This window comes from Guyanagaster necrorhizus (genome assembly GCF_019112545.1).
Source record: "Guyanagaster necrorhizus MCA 3950 unplaced genomic scaffold BT62scaffold_21, whole genome shotgun sequence".
In the NCBI taxonomy this organism is placed as follows: domain Eukaryota; kingdom Fungi; phylum Basidiomycota; class Agaricomycetes; order Agaricales; family Physalacriaceae; genus Guyanagaster; species Guyanagaster necrorhizus.
In genome coordinates, this window is record NW_025064900.1 from 530,443 (window position 1) to 549,151 (window position 18,709).

The 18,709-nt window shown below is 45.0% G+C and overlaps 3 protein-coding genes across 3 annotated transcripts; 2 read left to right on the plus strand and 1 right to left on the minus strand.

Moving 5' to 3' along the window:
- Positions 1-3,179: 3,179 nt before the first annotated feature.
- Positions 3,180-9,971, plus strand: BT62DRAFT_988121 (multidrug resistance-associated ABC transporter). The gene is made up of 31 exons (XM_043190099.1): positions 3,180-3,935; positions 3,994-4,074; positions 4,123-4,214; positions 4,262-4,375; positions 4,424-4,701; positions 4,754-4,857; positions 4,907-4,946; positions 5,001-5,040; positions 5,091-5,244; positions 5,299-5,389; positions 5,442-5,563; positions 5,618-5,643; positions 5,697-5,742; positions 5,792-6,135; positions 6,191-6,209; positions 6,266-6,561; positions 6,617-6,686; positions 6,738-6,806; positions 6,864-7,183; positions 7,237-7,318; positions 7,374-7,669; positions 7,724-7,900; positions 7,952-8,186; positions 8,234-8,291; positions 8,340-8,347; positions 8,397-8,523; positions 8,575-8,593; positions 8,647-8,992; positions 9,038-9,101; positions 9,152-9,550; positions 9,602-9,971. Exons 1-31 carry the CDS (start codon positions 3,273-3,275, stop codon positions 9,811-9,813), a joined length of 4,992 nt encoding a protein of 1,663 aa, XP_043037264.1. The 5' UTR covers positions 3,180-3,272; the 3' UTR covers positions 9,814-9,971.
- A 388-nt stretch (positions 9,972-10,359) lies between these two features.
- BT62DRAFT_1078253 (uncharacterized protein) lies at positions 10,360-11,633 on the plus strand (the record flags this gene model as incomplete). Its single annotated transcript, XM_043179371.1, has 3 exons — positions 10,360-10,447; positions 10,498-10,829; positions 10,883-11,633. The coding sequence occupies 3 exons, from the start codon at positions 10,360-10,362 to the stop codon at positions 11,399-11,401; spliced, it is 939 nt and encodes a 312-aa protein (XP_043037265.1). The 3' UTR covers positions 11,402-11,633.
- Positions 11,634-12,363: 730 nt separating this feature from the next.
- On the minus strand, positions 12,364-12,522 carry BT62DRAFT_901936 (uncharacterized protein; the record flags this gene model as incomplete). Its single annotated transcript, XM_043183477.1, has 1 exon — positions 12,364-12,522. A coding segment is annotated over one exon (159 nt), but the record flags the coding sequence as incomplete, so codon positions are not given.
- Positions 12,523-18,709: the final 6,187 nt, after the last annotated feature.

Sequence of the window (18,709 nt, forward strand, 5' to 3'; positions counted from 1 at the left end):
GAGCATTGTCTCTCCCTTCATAGTGCACAGCAATGCCCTAGGAGAGTGACTGACTGGGCTGCTGAGCTAAGCATTCCCATGGTCCTAAGCACTGGCCTAAGTGCCTTGACTAAGCAAAGATAGGGGTCATTCTTGAAGGAAAAAGAAAAGAAAATAGGAAAAATCGTAACAGATGGTGATGTCTCAAAAAAATTGCTGGAAAGGTCTTCATCCTCATGGTTCAGAACCAGAGAGAAGCATGATGGAACCCAGGAATTCTTGAATCCTGTATCCTGACACTCACTGTCCACTAGTTGCTTGAGGGGGTCCAGCTGATTGCTGGAGTTCTTCTTCTTCCTCAGTGCACCTTTTATTTGAGTGACTAGGCCTAGCTTCAGATACAGTTCTGAATGTGGGCTGAAAAGAAGTTCAGACACAGAGGGGAATGTTATAGAGAGGGAGATTAGGTGTGACATTTTGAAGGATATGTTGAATCTGTTAGAAGGAGTGATAGTGTCTAACTACCCAGGCTGTGATTGATTGATATCTGCAGCAGAGTTGTATAATAGCTAATAAGCCTAAAAGCATTCTGATGATAGAAGCTAAAAGCTTGAAGAAGTCATTAGTAAGATCAGGAGTAGATACATCTGATGGTGGCATTTAGTTTTCTTCACTCTCTGTTGGCATAAGGAAAGAGAAGTAGAAGCCTTGAGCTAATTATTAAGTTCAAGTAATATATGACTACAAACACATGATAAACAAGTGCTGCATCAAGTTCATACAGTCACATCTGAGTCCATTAAGTGTGTGTAGCAGTGTTATGCCTCAAGATCAATATAAGTTGACTTGAGATAAAGTAGTAGAATAAAGAATAGCTTGAGGTTAGAGATTTATAATGGTGACTATGCTACTTATATACTATTTGCCTCATAGATAAATATAGTACTACTAATTGTATGTTTTGTGGCTATAGTGCTCATTGTTCTAGAGCATTGTTACTACCTACAAAAGGGGTATTATCCTGTTGTCAGGATGTCACTATATGTCATGAGATGATGGTTGATTATGCTGACTAAGATTGTCCCACAGTCCTAAGTGCTGGTCTAAGCACTCTGACTCAGCATAAATAGAGGTAAAAGGAGAAAAAGACAGAAAAATCATAACACTAGGAGCATCAAGGGAATTCCAAGTGTGATCTCCAATCTCTGGCTCTTGTGAGGCAGTGAAAGTATCAGAGAATGGTTTATTGTCAAAGAAGTTGTCAGGGAGGTTGTGATCCTTGTTGTTCAGGACTGAAGAGAAATCTGGTGGGACCCACAGATTCCTGAAGCCTGCAAGGTGATTATTGCTATTTCTGCTATTAGTTCTTCTGGAGAGATAGGTGTGTCTCATTTCTTTCTGATTATTCCACATACCCAAGCTGCTAGGCTGGATTTCTGATACAGCACAAACCTGGAGCTGGAAAGAGACTTAGGCAGAGAGAGGAATGTTGTAGAAGAGGAGATTAGGTGTGACATTTTATAGAATTTGTTGTACTTGCTAGAAAGCTTGGTAGTGCCTGACTATCTAAGCAGTAACTGATTAGCATCTTTGACAAAGCTGGATGATGGTGAGAAGCCCAAGTAGCATTCTGATGATGAAAGCTAAAAGTTTAAAGAAATCATCAGTAAGGTCAGGGGTTATAGTCTGAGAAGGTGGCATTCAGTTTCCTTCATGCTTATTGTGTGTAAGAAAAGGAAAGCAGAAGCTTCAAGCTAATTGTTAGACCTAAGTTGTATATGATCAAAACATGTGATAAACAGATGCTGTATCATGCTCATACAGTCATGCCTGAGTTCACTATTATGCTTTGTTGACCTGTGTGCTTCAAGACCATTGACAAGAGGCTGAGAGTGAAATAGTATGAATAAACTTTAGCTTGAAGCTGGGGTTGTTTCAGCAAGAGCTAGCCTACTTATATACCATTCTTCCATTGAGATAATTATACTACTGCCTATTGTACTCATTCAAGTCTTTGTGTCCTTTGTCTTTGGGTGTCACTATATCAGAGAACAATGACAGATCAGCTTGTTGTGATGACTAAGCCTCTCCCATGGTCCGAAGCACTGGCCTAGGTGCTCTGACTAAGCATAAATAGGGGTTAATTAAGAAAGGAAATAGAAAAATCATAACAATTATAGACTAGAAGGTTTGGTTATCTCAGTCTCTAATGCATCTGCTTAATGGAAACACCTGGTTGTGCAAAATGCTGAGGTGCACATACACTTGATCTGATACTGGTAAGGGTTTTAGGCCCAAAAAGTGAAAGCTTGTGAATGTTGAAGAAGATCTGTGTATTTCAGAGTCTTTTCTTTCTTATCACATAGATTACTTTTATTTTTCACATCTTTGATCACATCTTGATTACATATATAAATGTACCATAGGACTCTTCCACACCTCATCTGTTTCTGCTCATGCTGTGTTGACTGAGACCTTGCTGTTATCTTTTTTGTCATTAGTGAAGGTATCTACAGATTTGTTAGCCACTCAAGGAGTGATGAATTCATCAATTTACCCAATCTGTGAACCTCTAAAGCCGCATTATTGTAAATAGGGTGAAACTGTTAAGGGGCCTGGTCGGCCTTTTCTGAGCAGTTACTGACCAGCGCCATGCACATGGCAATTTCATGATCGCGGGCCCAAAGCGGCAATCACCGCTTCTAACTTTTTTTATCTTGTTCGTAGCTTCATCTCAGTAGGGCGAACTCAATATTTGCACAGAAGAGGGTATTGCTCTTAACAGTGAGGTGCGATGCAGTCGGCCCCAGTTCTTGACAGCTTACCTGCATTTTGTTGTCCTGGTTAAAACTCTATCTGAGTCCATAGTCTAATTATTCTCCCTTGCATTTTGACCGGGGCGGACTGGTCAGCTGCCAAGAGGGGGCAGATGGAGTCTGCCCCCGAAATGTCACTAATTTTCCTACCCCACGACTTAATGAACTCTCACCGGTCACCGGTCCCCCGCGGTGCCAATCAAAAGGTTTTGGGGGATGTTCTGTTCTAAATAAATCTTGCCCTCTTGCAACAAATAAATTCGAAAGCCATATACAGTATTTTCGTGCAATGAAAAATAAGTTGCAGAAAATTCAAAGCATCGTTTTGTCGCAAAGAGAGAGCTTTCTTAAGTCAAGCGTGTTGACAAATAAGTTGCCGTGACCGCGCAGGTTCGGTGGCTGTGTCGGGACCCTTCACTTTCGTGATGTCGTGTCCTTCCTTTTCTTCTACCATCTCTGTTCACGGCCGTCCAGGATATGGGTCTCTGCAGAGATTCTGGTCCTTTGGCCCTACAGGACGCATGCATTCGAGGCTCCTGGTCAGTACTGATACCGACAACGCTCGTCATCACGTTCTGCATATTCTCTATTCCAATAAAGGTGCCAGCAAAAATCCAGACGTTTATCAACGACATCCAGGCGCCATTGCAGACGTTTTTACCTCTTCATGAGGCAGAAGCACTCGACCTAGACGACAAGGGGCCGGGGGGGGAGATTGAGGTCGACTATGTTGTCCCTCTATGGCGTACTGTCGTTTTCGCGTTGTTGGGCCTTGTGGAGGCGTTATCATGGTTGGGAGACGGTTCTTATCGTCTTGCTATGAATCCCCAAGATCCTTGGTCAGGAATTCAGCCACTTTTGATGGCGCTGACGTGGCTCTACACGGTCGTGGTGCCGGTTGCACGTCCTTCTCCCACTCCCCCTTTCGACTTGTTCACGCTGTACCTCGTACACTTCCTCAGCGGAATTATCCTGTTGGGTGGTTCTCTATACGAAACCTCAGTCTACGACCTCCCTTTACCACCGGCGACTCTCATTTCGGCTTACTCGATCAACTTGGTAATCGTTTTGTTGGTGCTTGGGGTCGTCGTCAGCATGCCTCTTGACTTGCCAAGCAGACAAGTTGACAAAAAGTCTATTGTACGCCTATCCTATTGGTTCATTTATAACTGGGACAATCCACTGATGTCACTCAAAGGGAACCACTGTCAGTCCAGAGGACTATACGACGCTCTTTGGATGGCTTACCTTCTCTTGGGTCTATCCACTGGTTAACAATGTAGGTTTTTTCAAATCTGGATTCAACTTTCGACTCATGAGTTTGTAGGGCAGATACAACACTTTGAATGACGCCGACGTCTGGAACCTTAGCCCTTCATTTCAATCTCGTCCCCTATTTATCAAGTTCAGCAGTGTCACGTACGTCTTTATTCGTGTATAACTTTATGTATCTCATTTGTGCCCAGTCGCTCCTCCCTTCTTCGCAAGATCTGGGCATCTAACTCATTAGACATCATACTCGATGCCTTTTTCACAATCCTCAGCGTGATCTTCAATTATACGACGCCGTTCTTCCTCAAGTACGTGCCAAAGTTTCCTTCCCGTCATTATCTTGAAAATTTTTGTAGTCGAATTCTAGCTTCCATTGATAGCGACGCTGCACCGGAAGATCGCACAAATGCGTACATTTACGCGTTTTTGATGTTCATAATATCTGTCGCCAGGGCCGAATTAGATTTGCAGCATCTGTGGTTCGGGCGACGAGCAGCAACAAGGATTAGATCTGAGCTTATGGCAGCAATCTATGACAAGGCGTTAAAGCGAAAAGACTTCTCGGGTATTATTGACGCGGATAAAGGCATATCTGCCAACGACAAGAAGGACGCTGCTACTGCGAATGGAACAGGTAGCTTTGTCATTGTCTCTTGCTCGCTCAATCGTAACGCTCTCCTTTCCAGGCAAGAAGAAGGCCAAGGCCAAGGAAGATGATAAAGGTGATGATCCTAAAGCCGGTGCCGATGTCGGTAAAATTGTCAACTTGATGGCTGGCGATGCTAATAAGGTTAGTTTGGGAGGGTTTTGTTTCATACACTTCCTAATATTCGGCCTAGATCTCGAACATGGTCACTGGGGCGTACTATATCTATGGAGGTATATATCTATAAACTGCCAGGTTTCAAAGCGCACTATTCACTAACACTATAGCTCCCCTTGAAATCATTATTGGCGGAATCTTCCTATACCAGTCAGTTTCATCATCCATACTTATGGCGGCGGCTTACCTCTATATTCCAGGCTGCTTGGATGGTCTGCTTTTGCTGGCTTTGTTGTTCTGCTCGCCGGTTGGCCTCTGAACAGCTACCTCTCCAAGAGAAGCGTCCGTATCCAAAAGGGGTACATGGCTGAAAAAGATAAGCGGATGGGCGTCCTCAGTGAACTCATTGGAGCCGTGAGTTTACTCGGCTCCGTCCCCATGTTTTAAGGCTAACTGGCCGACATTCAGGTCAAATTCATCAAGTTTTTCGCTTGGGAGGACCGATGGATTGACCGCGCCATGGAGGCCAGGGGCAAGGAGCTGAAATGGCTGATTAAAAGTAGGTCGCTGTCAACAAGATTGGCCCAGGACTGACTTAGCGGCATTGATAGGCAGAGTCAACTGGATAATGTTCCACGTCTTGTGGACCACGGCTCCCATTTTGGTATCCATCATTGCCTTCTTTGCGTATATCGTTCAGGGCAATGAACTGACCATAAGCACCGCCTTTACGGTACGCATTTGCCCTTCGTCTCCATTTTTGCTCCATGTTTGACGCGTCACTCAGGCTATCTCTCTGTTCGCCATGATTCGGTTTGTATTTATTCTCAACACTTCAATGCTCATCGTTGATAATGGTTATTCAGGGGACCGCTCAATATCATACCGATGTGGATTGTTCAGGTTCTCCAGGTAAATGCACATTGGACTTGGTGTAACGTCTCGCTAAGATCATCTTCAGACTGGCGTTGCCCTCAAACGAATTGAAGTTTACCTCCAGGAGGAGGAGGTGACGGATCAGGTCTCATCGCTGAAGAAAGATCTTTCAGAACCTCTCCTTCTTGGACCTGATGAAGATGGCCTGGGGCTTGAAAACGCTTCGTTAAAGTGGAACGAAGTTGAGAAACCCAAAGAAGATGAGCCTGGCAACCATAACAAACTGTCGGCCGCATCTTCTACAGAATCCGCCGAGAGCCTAGCCGAGACTATTGAGGGCGAACCTGTGGATCATAAGTTTGAGCTTCGTGATATTTCAGTATTGTTCCCCGAGGGCGAACTTAGCATTATTACAGGCCCTACTGCCAGGCAAGTGTTTGCATTTTCTGTCGTCGTCGTTTTCTTATCATTTCTTCTGTTGCAGTGGCAAGACCGCTTTGCTTGTAAGTTATCATTGTCAGTTAATATCGACCATCACCTGGTTGAATATGACATGCAGATAGCTGTCCTCGGTGAAATGACACTCCTCGATGGCCGTATCATCATGGCAAAAGATAGATCTAGAATTGATGAACACGGAAATATGCACGCGATCTCTTATGCTGCCCAAGCGCCTTGGCTACGGCATCAGTCTATCAAGGATAATATCCTATTCGGTTATCAGCTCGATGAAGAACGGTACGAAGCGGTAATAGAGTGCTGCGCTTTGAAACCCGACTTGGCAATGCTTGAAGACGGTGATGCTACGGAAATTGGTGCTCGTGGTGTTAGTCTAAGTGGAGGACAGAAGGCTCGGTAAGGGCTTTTAAAGACTTTAGTGATGTGTATACTGAAAAGATTCACTCTATAGCGTTGCTCTTGCTCGTGCTGTTTATGCCCGCACCAGATATGTTCTTCTCGATGATCCTTTAAGCGCTGTGGTATGTTTGTTTTAGCAGAAGGGAACGAATGAGCTGAGAATTGTCAAACAGGATAGTCATACCGCAAGGTTCTTATATGAGCGTCTCCTTCTTGGACCCCTTTTGGCCAACAGAACAGTTGTAAGTCCCTCGCATTAATAAGCGACTTCTAGGATTACTCAATGAACACACTTACAGGTCCTTGTTACCCATCACGTTGAGCTAGTTCTTCCGGGAGCTTATTACTTGGTTCGCATGCTTGATGGGCGTATAGATGCAAAGGGCACTGTCAAGGACCTCCGTGCGCAAGGACTGTTGGACGAGATAACACATGACGCGGCGCTTGAGGCTCACGAGGAGCAAATACAGACCGAACATTCCACGGAAGTCACCGTGGAGGCCATCACTGACAAATCTACTGGTGTCGAGGCAAAGAGACCTCGGAAACTCATAAAAGATGAACATCGCGAAACTGGCGGTGTCAAGTGGAGCATCTACAGAAGCTACCTAAAGGCGTCGTATGTGTGGTTCTTTTGGAAATCGAGAATGTTCTAACGCTCTCTTTGAAAAGTTCATATTGGATTTGGGGCCTGCTTCTGTTTTTCGTGGCCGTTAACCAACTCCTGGGTATCTCTGAGAAACTCTGGATTAAGGTACGTTGTTCCATCGGAGGACTCACAGCATGCACACTCATTTTATCTTTTCCAGACATGGGGAGAAGCGTATGGCGATGTCCAGACATCGATATTTTATAACAGCAGAGCTTTCTCTGCCCCGGAACATGAAATTATTTTCGACGGTCATATTCAGTCCCACATTCATAACTTCCATAATGCACCTCCATCGATAAGCTTCACTGGTCCCCACCTTCCTGATGCTCGGGAACACCCATTGTTCTATGTTGGTGTTTACGCCGCGATTGGAGTTGGAGCAGCCCTTGTAAGCGTGATGTCAACAACAGCTCAGTTTACGGGAGCTCTCAGAGCATCACGTATCCTCTTCCAGTGCGGCTTAATTTCGCTTTTGTATTGGTCAGAACATACTGAGCTTCTCCACAGGCAACTTCTTGTCACCGTCGTTCGAGCTACATTTAGATTCCATGATACCACCCCCCAAGGGCGTATGCTCAATCGTTTCGGCAAGGATATCGAGGTCATCGATTCTTCATTGGCTGGATCTATGCAAGCTGTGAACTCGTCACTTGCCAGCTTCTTTGCGTCAATTCTGACTGTGGCGTACGTTCTTCATCCTTCTGATGGTTGACGGCGTAGTTAATGAATGAACAGAGTCATCTTTCCTGTATTCCTGATCCCTGCCACGCTCATCGGCTTTATCTATCGAGAGCTCGCCATTGGTTACTTGAATACTGGCCGAGACCTTCGCCGCATGCAGTCGAACACTCGCTCGCCCATCTTTTCCGACTTTGGAGAGTTGCTGGAAGGCATTGTCACTGTCCGCGCGTTCTCAGCTGAAAAGAGGTTCTTGGACAACCTCCACAAAAAGATAGACACCACCACAAAGGTATTGTCCTCCATTTTATCAAAGAATGGGTGCCTATCGTCATTTAGATGTGGTACGGCTTCTGGATGACGAACCGGTGGCTCTTGTTGAACTTTGATGCCCTGGGTAAGTTTTTCTCGACATAAGGCCTTCTGATGTCTGATCATTCAACAGGTGCTACTGTCCGTCCCTCTTGAATCTTCGTGCCATTTGTTGTTGACTGAATTCAAGGCCGTCTTTGTTACCGCTCTATTCTCGATATCGAGCCTCAATAACGGAGCGGGCCTCGCCGGTCTTTGTATTACAAGTGCTCTCAGCTTCACTTCATCGGTGTACTGGGCATGCCGGTTTTGGACCGGTATGTTCGCATGAATCGTCAGCTTGTATATAGTCTAATTATATGTCATAGGTCTTGAACTGGATCTCAAGTAAGCTCAGATGCCTTTGAAAAGCCGTGCCCTTGGCTAACCATTAACTTTAGCTCGGTGGAAAGGGTCGTCGAGTATCTGGAGCTGCCCCAAGAACCGCCGGCTGTCATTGAATCTCATCGACCACCTGCGTATTGGCCATCAAGTTCAGAAAATGACAGTCTGATTGCGGTTGAGAACCTGGTCGTCAAGTACTCTCCTGAGCTACCTGCGGTTCTGCAGGACATATCCTTCACTTTGAAAGCAGGGGAAAGGATCGGTCTTCTTGGCCGGACAGGGTCAGGAAAGTCGACCCTGGCGATGAGTATCTTGCGCTTTGTAGATCCGACGGAAGGGCGTATTCTCATTGATGGGATCGATACATCGACGATTGGTATCCACGACCTTCGGTCGCGACTAGTAAGTCCTCTCCCGGTCCCAAGGCACCATCTGACGTCCTGGAAGACATTTATCCCGCAAGACGCCACCCTCTTCTCTGGCACTCTTAGAGATAACCTGGATCCCTTTGGTATGGTCTCCTCAATATTCTCCTCTTCTACGTTTCTGAGCATATTCCAGGTGATCACAATGATGCCGAATGCATGGAGGCTCTGTACCGTGTACAGATGATCTCACAAAGCCAATTTGCTTCGCGCCGCACGTCTCGTGCGCCTTCGGAGTTGTCAACGCCTGCAGCTTCTCGACCAGCGTCCGTCCACGATGACACCACAGACTCGGTATCAGCCACATCTACCGATGTCGATGCGAAGACCACTGTATCTTTGGACACAAAGGTTTCCCCTGGAGGTACCAACTTTTCCCAGGGACAACGGCAGCTGATCGCCATGGCAAGAGCGTTACTCCGACGAAGCTCAATCATTGTTCTCGACGAAGCCACCAGCAGCATCGACTTTGCTACAGATGCGAAGATCCAGACGACGATTCGGGAGGAGTTTACGCAATCGCTGCTACTGACGGGTAAGAGTAAAACAACGTTTGGGGTTTATTCGCCTTCTGACCGTTTTACAGTTGCTCATCGGCTTCGAACGGTGATTGATTACGACCGTCTTATCATCCTTGACAAGGGGAAGATTGCTGAATTCGATACGCCGCTTCGGCTGATAGAGATGGAAGATGGTATATTCAGGAATATGTGCTTGAAGTCTGGAAGTTTCGGCGAGCTGCAGGCGTCGGCAAAAGCGAAAGCGGAGCGCGATGAGGCGACTGGAAGGGGAATGTGAATATCTGTAAAAATTTACAGACGGACGGGGCGGCCTTGTAATATAATCTGCCGACAGATCTGTAGTATCAACTGCGATTCTTGTTATTGTCAGAATGCAAATTTGGTCTTGTAGTGTACATTGGATGAGCACAATCAGCATGAAGAAATGAATTCACCTCCCAATGTCTTGTGTTTTCCCTCACATTCTGGCTGCCCTGAAGTTCTCGTCTTTTTGGTCAAGGGCCAGCAACAGCTTCATTTTACCAATACCAATGCTGGTTTTTTTTTTCCCAAAAGTTCGTTATTCAAGCTCTCCCAATTGCCTTTTTACTTTCCTCCCTGCTTTGGGGCCACGTTCAGAAAATCTCACAAAAAAAACCTTTGGTGTGCTCATCATGTCCAATTCTGTGACTTCGAAGTTTTCGAGATCATGAATAATACAAATAAATGAATAATATTCTGGAAGATTCTTCGTAAAATAATAAAATAATAATATTGTGCTTTGTGTAAGTAGTAAATTCTGATGGTTACGTAATCTCGTACTGCTCTTCTTTCACGACCACGAATGGAGTCGCTGGACCTCAATACTCTTGCTGGTTCCTTACCAACGGCGCACCAGAATGCAGAGGCAGAGCTATTGAATAGTTTTAAAGGTACTCGATATTTCTTCGGAAGCCAGATACAAATTCTGACAAAGTTTTAGCGGCTGCTCTCAGCATCACGACTCTTTACCGTTCCTCAAGAGACGCCTCAAAACGAGCGTACAGTGCGGGATATGCTGCTGCATGTCAGGATCTCTTGGCTATGATACAGCGAGGAGTCTCAGTTGGTGGCATAGAGCCAGGGATGTCGGCGGAATCAAATGGCATGTCTATCGGCCGCGTCATGGATTGGATAGACGCTCGACTGGACGCGGTGAAATCGCGACAGGAAGAGGAAGTAGAGGAGGAGGAGAAGGAGAAGGAACGTGGACGGAAGTCGGTCGCTACGGCCCCCCCAAGTGAAGCGAAAGTCAAAGCGGAACCTAAGGAGCAAGTATGCCACCTGGATATCTGGATTTTTCCTATTTCTCATTATTACGTGTTTAGATTCCACCAATGCCGACATCAAATTCACCTTGGCCTCGCGTTCAACGACCTTCACCTCAGCCGTCAACTCCGTCTCCTCCGCCACCACCACCTAGCACTCTGCGACAGACCCAGCGTTCGACGCACAGAGCGAAACCTACTTCGTCTTTTAAAGGAGGAGGAGATTCACCGACTATCTCTCCACCACTTCGCGCATCAGATTACCCTTTCAATCTTGTTTCCGACGATACTCTATCCGTTCCATCGTTCCCCGTTCCTGATGTCGTCGCAGGCGCCAAGCGGCGACATGCAGTAATGATGATGCTTGACAGTTCATCGTCTCCCGTTTCGACCGCCTCGACGACACCATCATCAAATCACGGGTCAGGTTCAGGGGGGAACCGGCGGCGCACCAGGAGCACACGGAGCACTGCCAGCCATCTACAGAATCAGAATGTTAATTCGATTCAGCTGTCTTCAGAAGCAATGGATATTGAAGATGACAATGGTCGGGAACGGAAGCGAGTTGCGCGTAGGTAGGACCTCTTCCTCCTGCCTTGCTATAGAGGCAGAAACGCGTTCTTCTTATATATTGTCCCTCTTCCTCACGGTTCTTCCTTTTCATACCGGTTTCTATTGACGTCTCACTTCTTTTTACCATATTACTGACATCTTACGCTTTCATCACCTTCCATACATTCACTGGTAGCACATCCTTCCAGCATCGCGCCACCCCTCGTTCATTACACGTTCCCTATCTCTGTACCATCAGTCATATAACTAACGAGACATGTGTTTATCTTTATACGTAGAAATCAGAGAATTCATGCAACAAGGCCTGAGGCACCCAAATACCTTTCAAGCTGGACAGTAATGTATTACTAGATGGTGTTTCCATAGTTTAGATGCCTCGAAATAAGTTCTCCTCCATTTGCATTGATTTATGTAATTACCGACTTGCGAGGAAATTCGTACACTTCGCATTGGTGGCCATCCACCGCTTGCCTGCTGTCCTCCTATATCAGTTATATCGGTGCTACATACTGCACCACGATGCCGACACATGTCCACAATTGAATCAATTGCCCTTAACGCATGGAGCTACATTCGGTCCGAGGTATTGTTGCGTGTGTGAAGAAGCCTGTCGGAGCGGTGTGAAGCCATCCTTATACGTGAAGCTCTCGTTTCTCGAGACGAACTAAAATATTACGTTTTATGTATTGCTGAATATCATGCGGGGTCCTGCATGTGACAAGTCCACTGTCCACATTCCTCTGCTGCTCGCTCAAGGAGTGGGATGTAACTGGCTATAATGAGGGCCTTAGAGACTGCCCTCAATTTGATTGCAATGCATGAATGGCTATCATGGCTTTTGAAAGGTGAGTGGTGGGGATGGTGGTGGTTCAAAAAGTATGAGTGGGTTGCAGGAGAGGTGGTTAGAGTATGGGGTGATGGGTGCATAAAGATGCCAATTGTAGCTGTGCTCATAGGGTGGAATGTTCTCAAATGTAAATGGTCCAAGTTTTTGAAGACCAATGTCCAAGAGCTTGTATGATAGATTCTGAGAGTCTGAGAGATGTGTAAAACATTGATCCTCCAGCCCTAGCAGAGTGACTGCTGAAATCTCTGCTCAATATTGCAAAGAATTTTTTGTCAAACCAATTTTGTGATAAAATATCACAATTTTCACAGAGGAAGAGTGGAGCATATGGGCCATGAAGATGATCTCAGCATCTGATATATTGTGATAGGAGCTGAACAGGGTCTGCAAGCTTCTGTCATGTGAGTAGAATGTTAGTGCCATGGTAGAATGGGTCAGATTTGTTGTAGGAAAGGTGGTATTGCATATTGTTCTTTTGGAGGATGAATGAAGGACATTTGATTATTTTGCAGAAGTCCTAAAGTTGTTTATCTTTTTTCCACATGAGCTCACCTGACCAATAGCACCTATAAAAGCAGCAAAAAAGGATGGTGGCAAAGAGGAGGTCATCATAAGAATCTGAGATGTTAGCAAGAAGACAAAAAGTCATCAAATGGGGTAGTTGGAGGGGTAGTTTTTGAAATTGTTGTGAGACAACACAAGTACCTGATGTCAATCTTATATAAGCATAGACAGTTTTGTCCTGAGTTGATGGTCAATTGCCTTTAAGCAATTGACCATCATACTCAGCCTGGCCATTATTCACTGTGCAAAAACAACCTGCCTGCAACAGGTTATGGGCCCCATGTTTTAAGGCCTATTTCAAGTTTTTTCATCTTTGCATCACATCTTGCTTGTGCCCTGCTATCTCTCCATCAGTCACTTCACTACTGCAACAATATCACCACATACATCATGCCATCCTTTGACACAATCAAAAAAGGCTTTGACAACTTAAATGTCTCCAATTATGGCAAGTGGGAAGAAAACATGTTGGCCCTATTCAAAACTCACTATGAGTATCTTATCACCATTGGCTGTGACTCTGAACCAGAGTTTGCAGACCCCAAGAAGCTAACATACCAGGAGAAGAAGAACTGGAAGAACTGGAAGGAGACTCAGGTATTGGCTGCTGGCACAATCTACCTCTGCCTTGATGATCCAGAGAGGATGTAGGACATATTAAAGGCACACCATCAGCAAAGAAAACTGGCAACTCAATTTGTAGCTTACAACAGCTTCTTCAATCTCAAGAAGGAGACAGATGAGTCACTTCCAGATTGTTGTAAGTAGAGAGCAGAGTAATGTAACAGAGAACTAGAATTAGCCTCTTAAGAGAGAAATGTTCTACTTAAATACATTTTGTATTACTTCGAGATCTTTCTATGAGATACTAAATGTTAAGCCCAAATTTCATGTGACTAGTGACACATGATAAACTGACAGAACCTCGCACTTCGGGTTATACTGTCAGAGTTCACTTAATGTGTGACCAGTGTTGTGTTGTCAAGGTGTTTGCAAGTAGCTCGAGATAAGATGGTGAAGAATAAACTTTAGCTTAACACTGAGCTACCACAGTGAAAGCTGTCTACTTAAATACTGTTCTGTATCGTGCTATAAATAAATGTTCATAAAAGTTATTGTCTGTCGTGAGGCTGTTATCCCTGCTGTTGCCAAGTGCTCCACAAAAGCTGTTGTGCTGTTACTGCTGCACTGCAATTTGTTGACAAAAGGAGTATTGTCTCTCCCTTCACAGCACACAGCAGCGTGTGCTAGTGAAAGCTGATTGGGTTGCTGATTAAGCTTCCCACAGTCCTAAGCGCTGGCCTAGGTGCCCTGACTAAGCAAGGATAGGGGTCATTCTGGGCAAAAGAGAATAAAAATGAAAAGAAAATGGAAAAATCATAACATTACCCCCTCCTTAAGACTATCGTCCTGATGGTTTTGTATGGTAAACCATCCAGATGAGAAGGAAGGTTGGTTGTTGTATATCTGGCTAGATATACGTCGTTCTCTGTTTTTGCAGATGGCCGATCTGCTGGACCCATCGCAGGCTTCAAATGAGTTGAAGGCATTGTACATTGCTCTTCGCTGTATGTCCCAACCACTTGTGGCTTGTCTGTTGAAGAGTCATCTTCATCATCCTCTCAAACATGTCTTCTGCTGACTGCAGGTCGATGTATTTTCTCAGGGATAATATTGAACATGACCCCCCTGTTGTCGATCCTATTGATTCATTGTTCATAGTCATGAATTGCTTCTTCGGCGTCCATGTATTTTTCATTGACCCATTGGTTTGACTCTGGTCCATAGCCCTTCCAGCTGACTAGGTAGTCAATGGTTGTTTTCATGCCTCTGCCTCATGCTTTGACCTTTTGGAGTTTGTGGTTTAGTACTTCATTGATTTTGTAGTGTTCTTCGTCATCGATTAAAACTGCTAGTGGCAGAGGCAGTCGTTCTTGATTTGGAAAGGCTGGTGCGATGTATGGTGTCAATAATGTTTCGTTGAAGACATTATGAACCTTCCAAGTCATTGGAATTTGCAACTTATATGCAGAGTTGTCAACTTTGGCAATAACATTGAATGGTCCTGTTTGTTTGTCGGCCAGTTTTTGTTTTGGCCAAGGCAAATGGAGATTCATTGTATTCAGCCAAACTTTGTCATTGGTTGAATATTGATGCGCTGGCTGTCAGTGTTTGTCATATTGTTTTTTCATAGTGACAGCAGCCTTTTTGAGAGCTGTCTTCGTTTCATTGTGGATTTTTGCCATTGTAGTTGCAAAATCTGATGAGGCTGACATTGTTGTGTGAACTCGTTCGGTTTGCACAACTGGTGGGTTCCTTCCGTAGTTCACAAAGAATGGTGTTTTTCCCATTGTGGAGTGAATCCTGTTGTTGTGTTGGAATGCTGCCAATGCTAGCTATTCCATCCAGTCATCTTGTTGGTAACTGATAAAAAGTCGCAAGTACTTTTCAATTTCTTGGTTGGCCCATTCTGTTTGGCCGTCTGTCTGTGGATGATATGCCATTGAGGCATTTCTCTTGATGTTGAGGAGTCGGTACAGGTCGTCCAAGAACTTGGAGACAAACTGTGGTCCTCTGTCTGAAATTACTACCTGAGGCATGCCATACTTTGCATAAACCTCGTCTCATAGTATTTTTGCCCATCCCTCGAATGTCAATTCTGTTGAACAGGTGATCAGGATGATTGCCTTCGAGAAGTGATTGACTATGACGATGATTGCATCATAGCCATCACTTTCAGGGAGTCCAGTTATCATATCCACTGAGATGTGGATCCATGGTGACGAAGGGATCTCATTTGGATGAAGTGATGCTGCTTGTGGTTGGGTCGAGGACTTGCCTCTTTGACAAGTTTCACAAGCTTTGACATATCGGGTGATATCATGGTCCATTTTTGGCCACCAATACTCCCTCAAGACTAATTCTTTTGTTTTTGCAATCCCAGGATGACCGGCAGTTGCATGATCATGGTGGTTCGCAATGATGTCACCATGAAGTTTCTGGTCTCTGGGAATATAGATCCTCCCATCATAGCAGATTAAGTCCCCTTCTTTCTTTAGTCCTCGCTCGTGATTGAGTGAGGGGGCGATTCTTTGATCCCACTGATGTGGATCCCTAGTGGCACTCTTGATGTGTTCATGCATCAATTCTTCCATCAGCATGATCATGGCATGGAAGTGTTCTGGTCAGAGTAGGACGACTTCCTTATTGTCATTCCCTCCCTGGTCATGGTTGGCCCTTCGGCTGAGTAGGTCAGCCTTCTCATTTGCTGCTCTGGGTTTATGGTGCAATGTATAATCATATTGTGATAATTCTGTGACCCATCTGGCCTGTCTGCGATTGAGTTTCTGTGGATGTCGGAAGTATCACAGATTTTGATGGTCTGTCCAGATTTCAAAGATTTGGGTTGCTCTGATGAGGTAATGCCGCCATTTGGCAAGAGCAAGCATTATTGCGAGAAGTTCCTTGTCGTAGATTTCATAGTTTCGTTCTGTAACTGTGAGTGCCTTTGACATGAACACGACTGGTCACCATTTGCCCTCTTGCTCCTGTGACAGTACAGCTCCAATAGCACCTTCACTGGAGTCAGCTTCCACTTTGAACTTTCCATCCTGAGTTGGGATGGCCAAGGTAATATCTGTGGTCAGTCGTCGTTTCAGGTCATCGAATGCCGTCCGTTGGGAAATTCCCCAAATCCATGGGGAATTTCTGGTTAATTGTGTCATAGGTTGGACTATTTTGCTGTAGTCTCGAATAAATCATTGATAGAAGTTTGTAAATCCAAGGAATGATTGCAACTCCTTCTTTTTTGTTGGCTCCGGCCATTTGGTTACCCCAGCTGTTTTGATGGGGTCCATCTGAATGCTTCCTTCACTGATAATGACTCCAAGGTATTCAGTCTCCAATACCTCGAATTCACATTTCTCAGCTTTGAGGAAGAGTTTATGCTTCCTCATTAAAGCTAGTACCTGTCGTACTAGCTGTCGGTGTTCTTCTTTGGTTTTTGACATGATGAGAATATCATCCAAATAAATTGTGACCTTTCCAGTGGCAATAAGGTCTCTAAAGATGTTGTTCATCATCCATTGAAATGTTGCCGGTGAATTGGTGAGTCCAAAGAACATTACCGTTGGTTCGAACAAACCGTGGTTCGTTCAAAAAGTGGCCTTCCATTTGTCCCCTTCTTTGATGCACATGTTATTGTATCCCCACCGTACGTCTAATTTAGTGTAGTATTTGGTGCCTTGGAGCTTATCCATTAGCTCCGAGATTAAGGGGAGTGGGTAACAGTTTTTGATCATCATCTCGTTAAGCCTCTGATAGTCTTGTACTGGTCGGAGCTTGCCATCCTTCTTTTTAACAAAAAAGAAGGGGGATGCCATTGGTGATTTTGATGGTCGGATCCTTCTGCTAGACAAATTTTCTTCGAGAAATTTGTCTAGTTCTTGTTGTTCATTGTTGCCTAGTGAGTATGTTTTGCAATCCAGGTTGGCATTAGAGTTGGGGATTAATTCGATGGCATGATCCCAGGGTTTGGGCTCGAGTAGTTCATCAAAACTGTCTTTTTCGAATAAATCCTAAAAATCCTGTGCCCATTTGGGTACCATTTCTTCGAACATCCTTTCCTCCTTTCCTGCATTAGCTTTGGCTGCTAGGTCATTTGCATGGTGCATGGCACGAATGCTAATAGCCCTTTGTAAGTCAACAGCGAGTATTGTATCACCTTCCTCCATTTCTTCATCCCATTGGTCTTCGGGGTCTTCATCCGGTAATTCAAATGGGATTTTCCGGCAATGACACCTCGCAAAAATGAGGCACCCAGTTTTCCAATTGATAAGTGGGTTGTGTCGAATCAGCCAATCATAGCCTAGGAACACCTCTTTGGTTCCTAGATCGGTTACTGCCAAGTCGATCTGTTCTGAATGATCTCCGATGCTGAGCCTTAGCTCAACATACTTGGTGATTGATCTGGCTTGGTTCTTTGTTCCATCCGCATTATAGACTGGAATGGGAGCTGCTGTGGCTCGAGTGGGAAGTCGGTGCTTATCGACAAAAGCGCAATTTATAGAACTTCCAGTGCAGCCACTGTCGATTAATGCAGTAACTTTGTGCATTTTTCGAGATGTAAGAGTTTCGATTCAGGCTTCAGTTAATAGATCCCGTCCTGAAGTTTTGGCTCGTCGGATGAATTTCTGCAGTCTGCATAGTTCATCAAGCCACTTGAGAGCCCTGCTCTGTTGGGCTTCTCGCATTCCTTCAATCATATCATCGATCACTTCTTCAGCCCGACTTCTGTGTACCCAATTCTTGAGTACAGCTTTGGCTGCTGCTTCGTTTTTTGCATCTTTGATGGCTCACCAAGTCCATTCAGTGTCGAATGGACTTAGCCAATCGGTGGGGCCCTCTGCCCCTGTTCAGCCTTTCAGCAATTGAGTTTGACCTATGGGGTTAGTAGGGTGAACGGTTGACGATGATGCATCTTTAGGTCTTTTTATCCTTTTTTGGGCTCCTGTGGGTAAGTCGGTAGTCAAGGCGGTTTCCTGAGGCGATTCTGATTTTGGAGTAATAAGGTTGGGTATATTCAAATGCACACATAATTTAGACATAGGGTGTGTAACTACAGAGAAAGAATTGTCAGTCTGTCCAGCAGTCTGTGACCTATTACTCGAGTCCTTGGCCAAGTCAGTGGAATCGCTCACTGCTCGGCCTCTCCTTTTACCTCCTTGGGCTTGTCGTCCTGCCCGAGGTCTTCTTCTTCCTTCATCAATTCGGCAATCTATGCCCGAATGTCTTCTTGCATGTGCTTGTTCTTCTTCTGTGGGCAGTTTTGTGCCATGTGGCTCTTCTGACCACAATTGAAACACTTCCCCCCCTTCTTGAGATGATCCACATCCATTGGCTGA

Coding starts and splice junctions, on each gene's coding strand:
- BT62DRAFT_988121 (XM_043190099.1), top strand. CDS start 3,273: ATGGGTCTCTGCAGAGATTCTGGTCCTTTGGCCCTACAGGACGCATGC. Junction 7,670..7,723: donor GCATCACGTATCCTCTTCCA/GTGCGGCTTAAT, acceptor GCTTCTCCACAG/GCAACTTCTTGTCACCGTCG. Junction 9,102..9,151: donor AGATAACCTGGATCCCTTTG/GTATGGTCTCCT, acceptor AGCATATTCCAG/GTGATCACAATGATGCCGAA.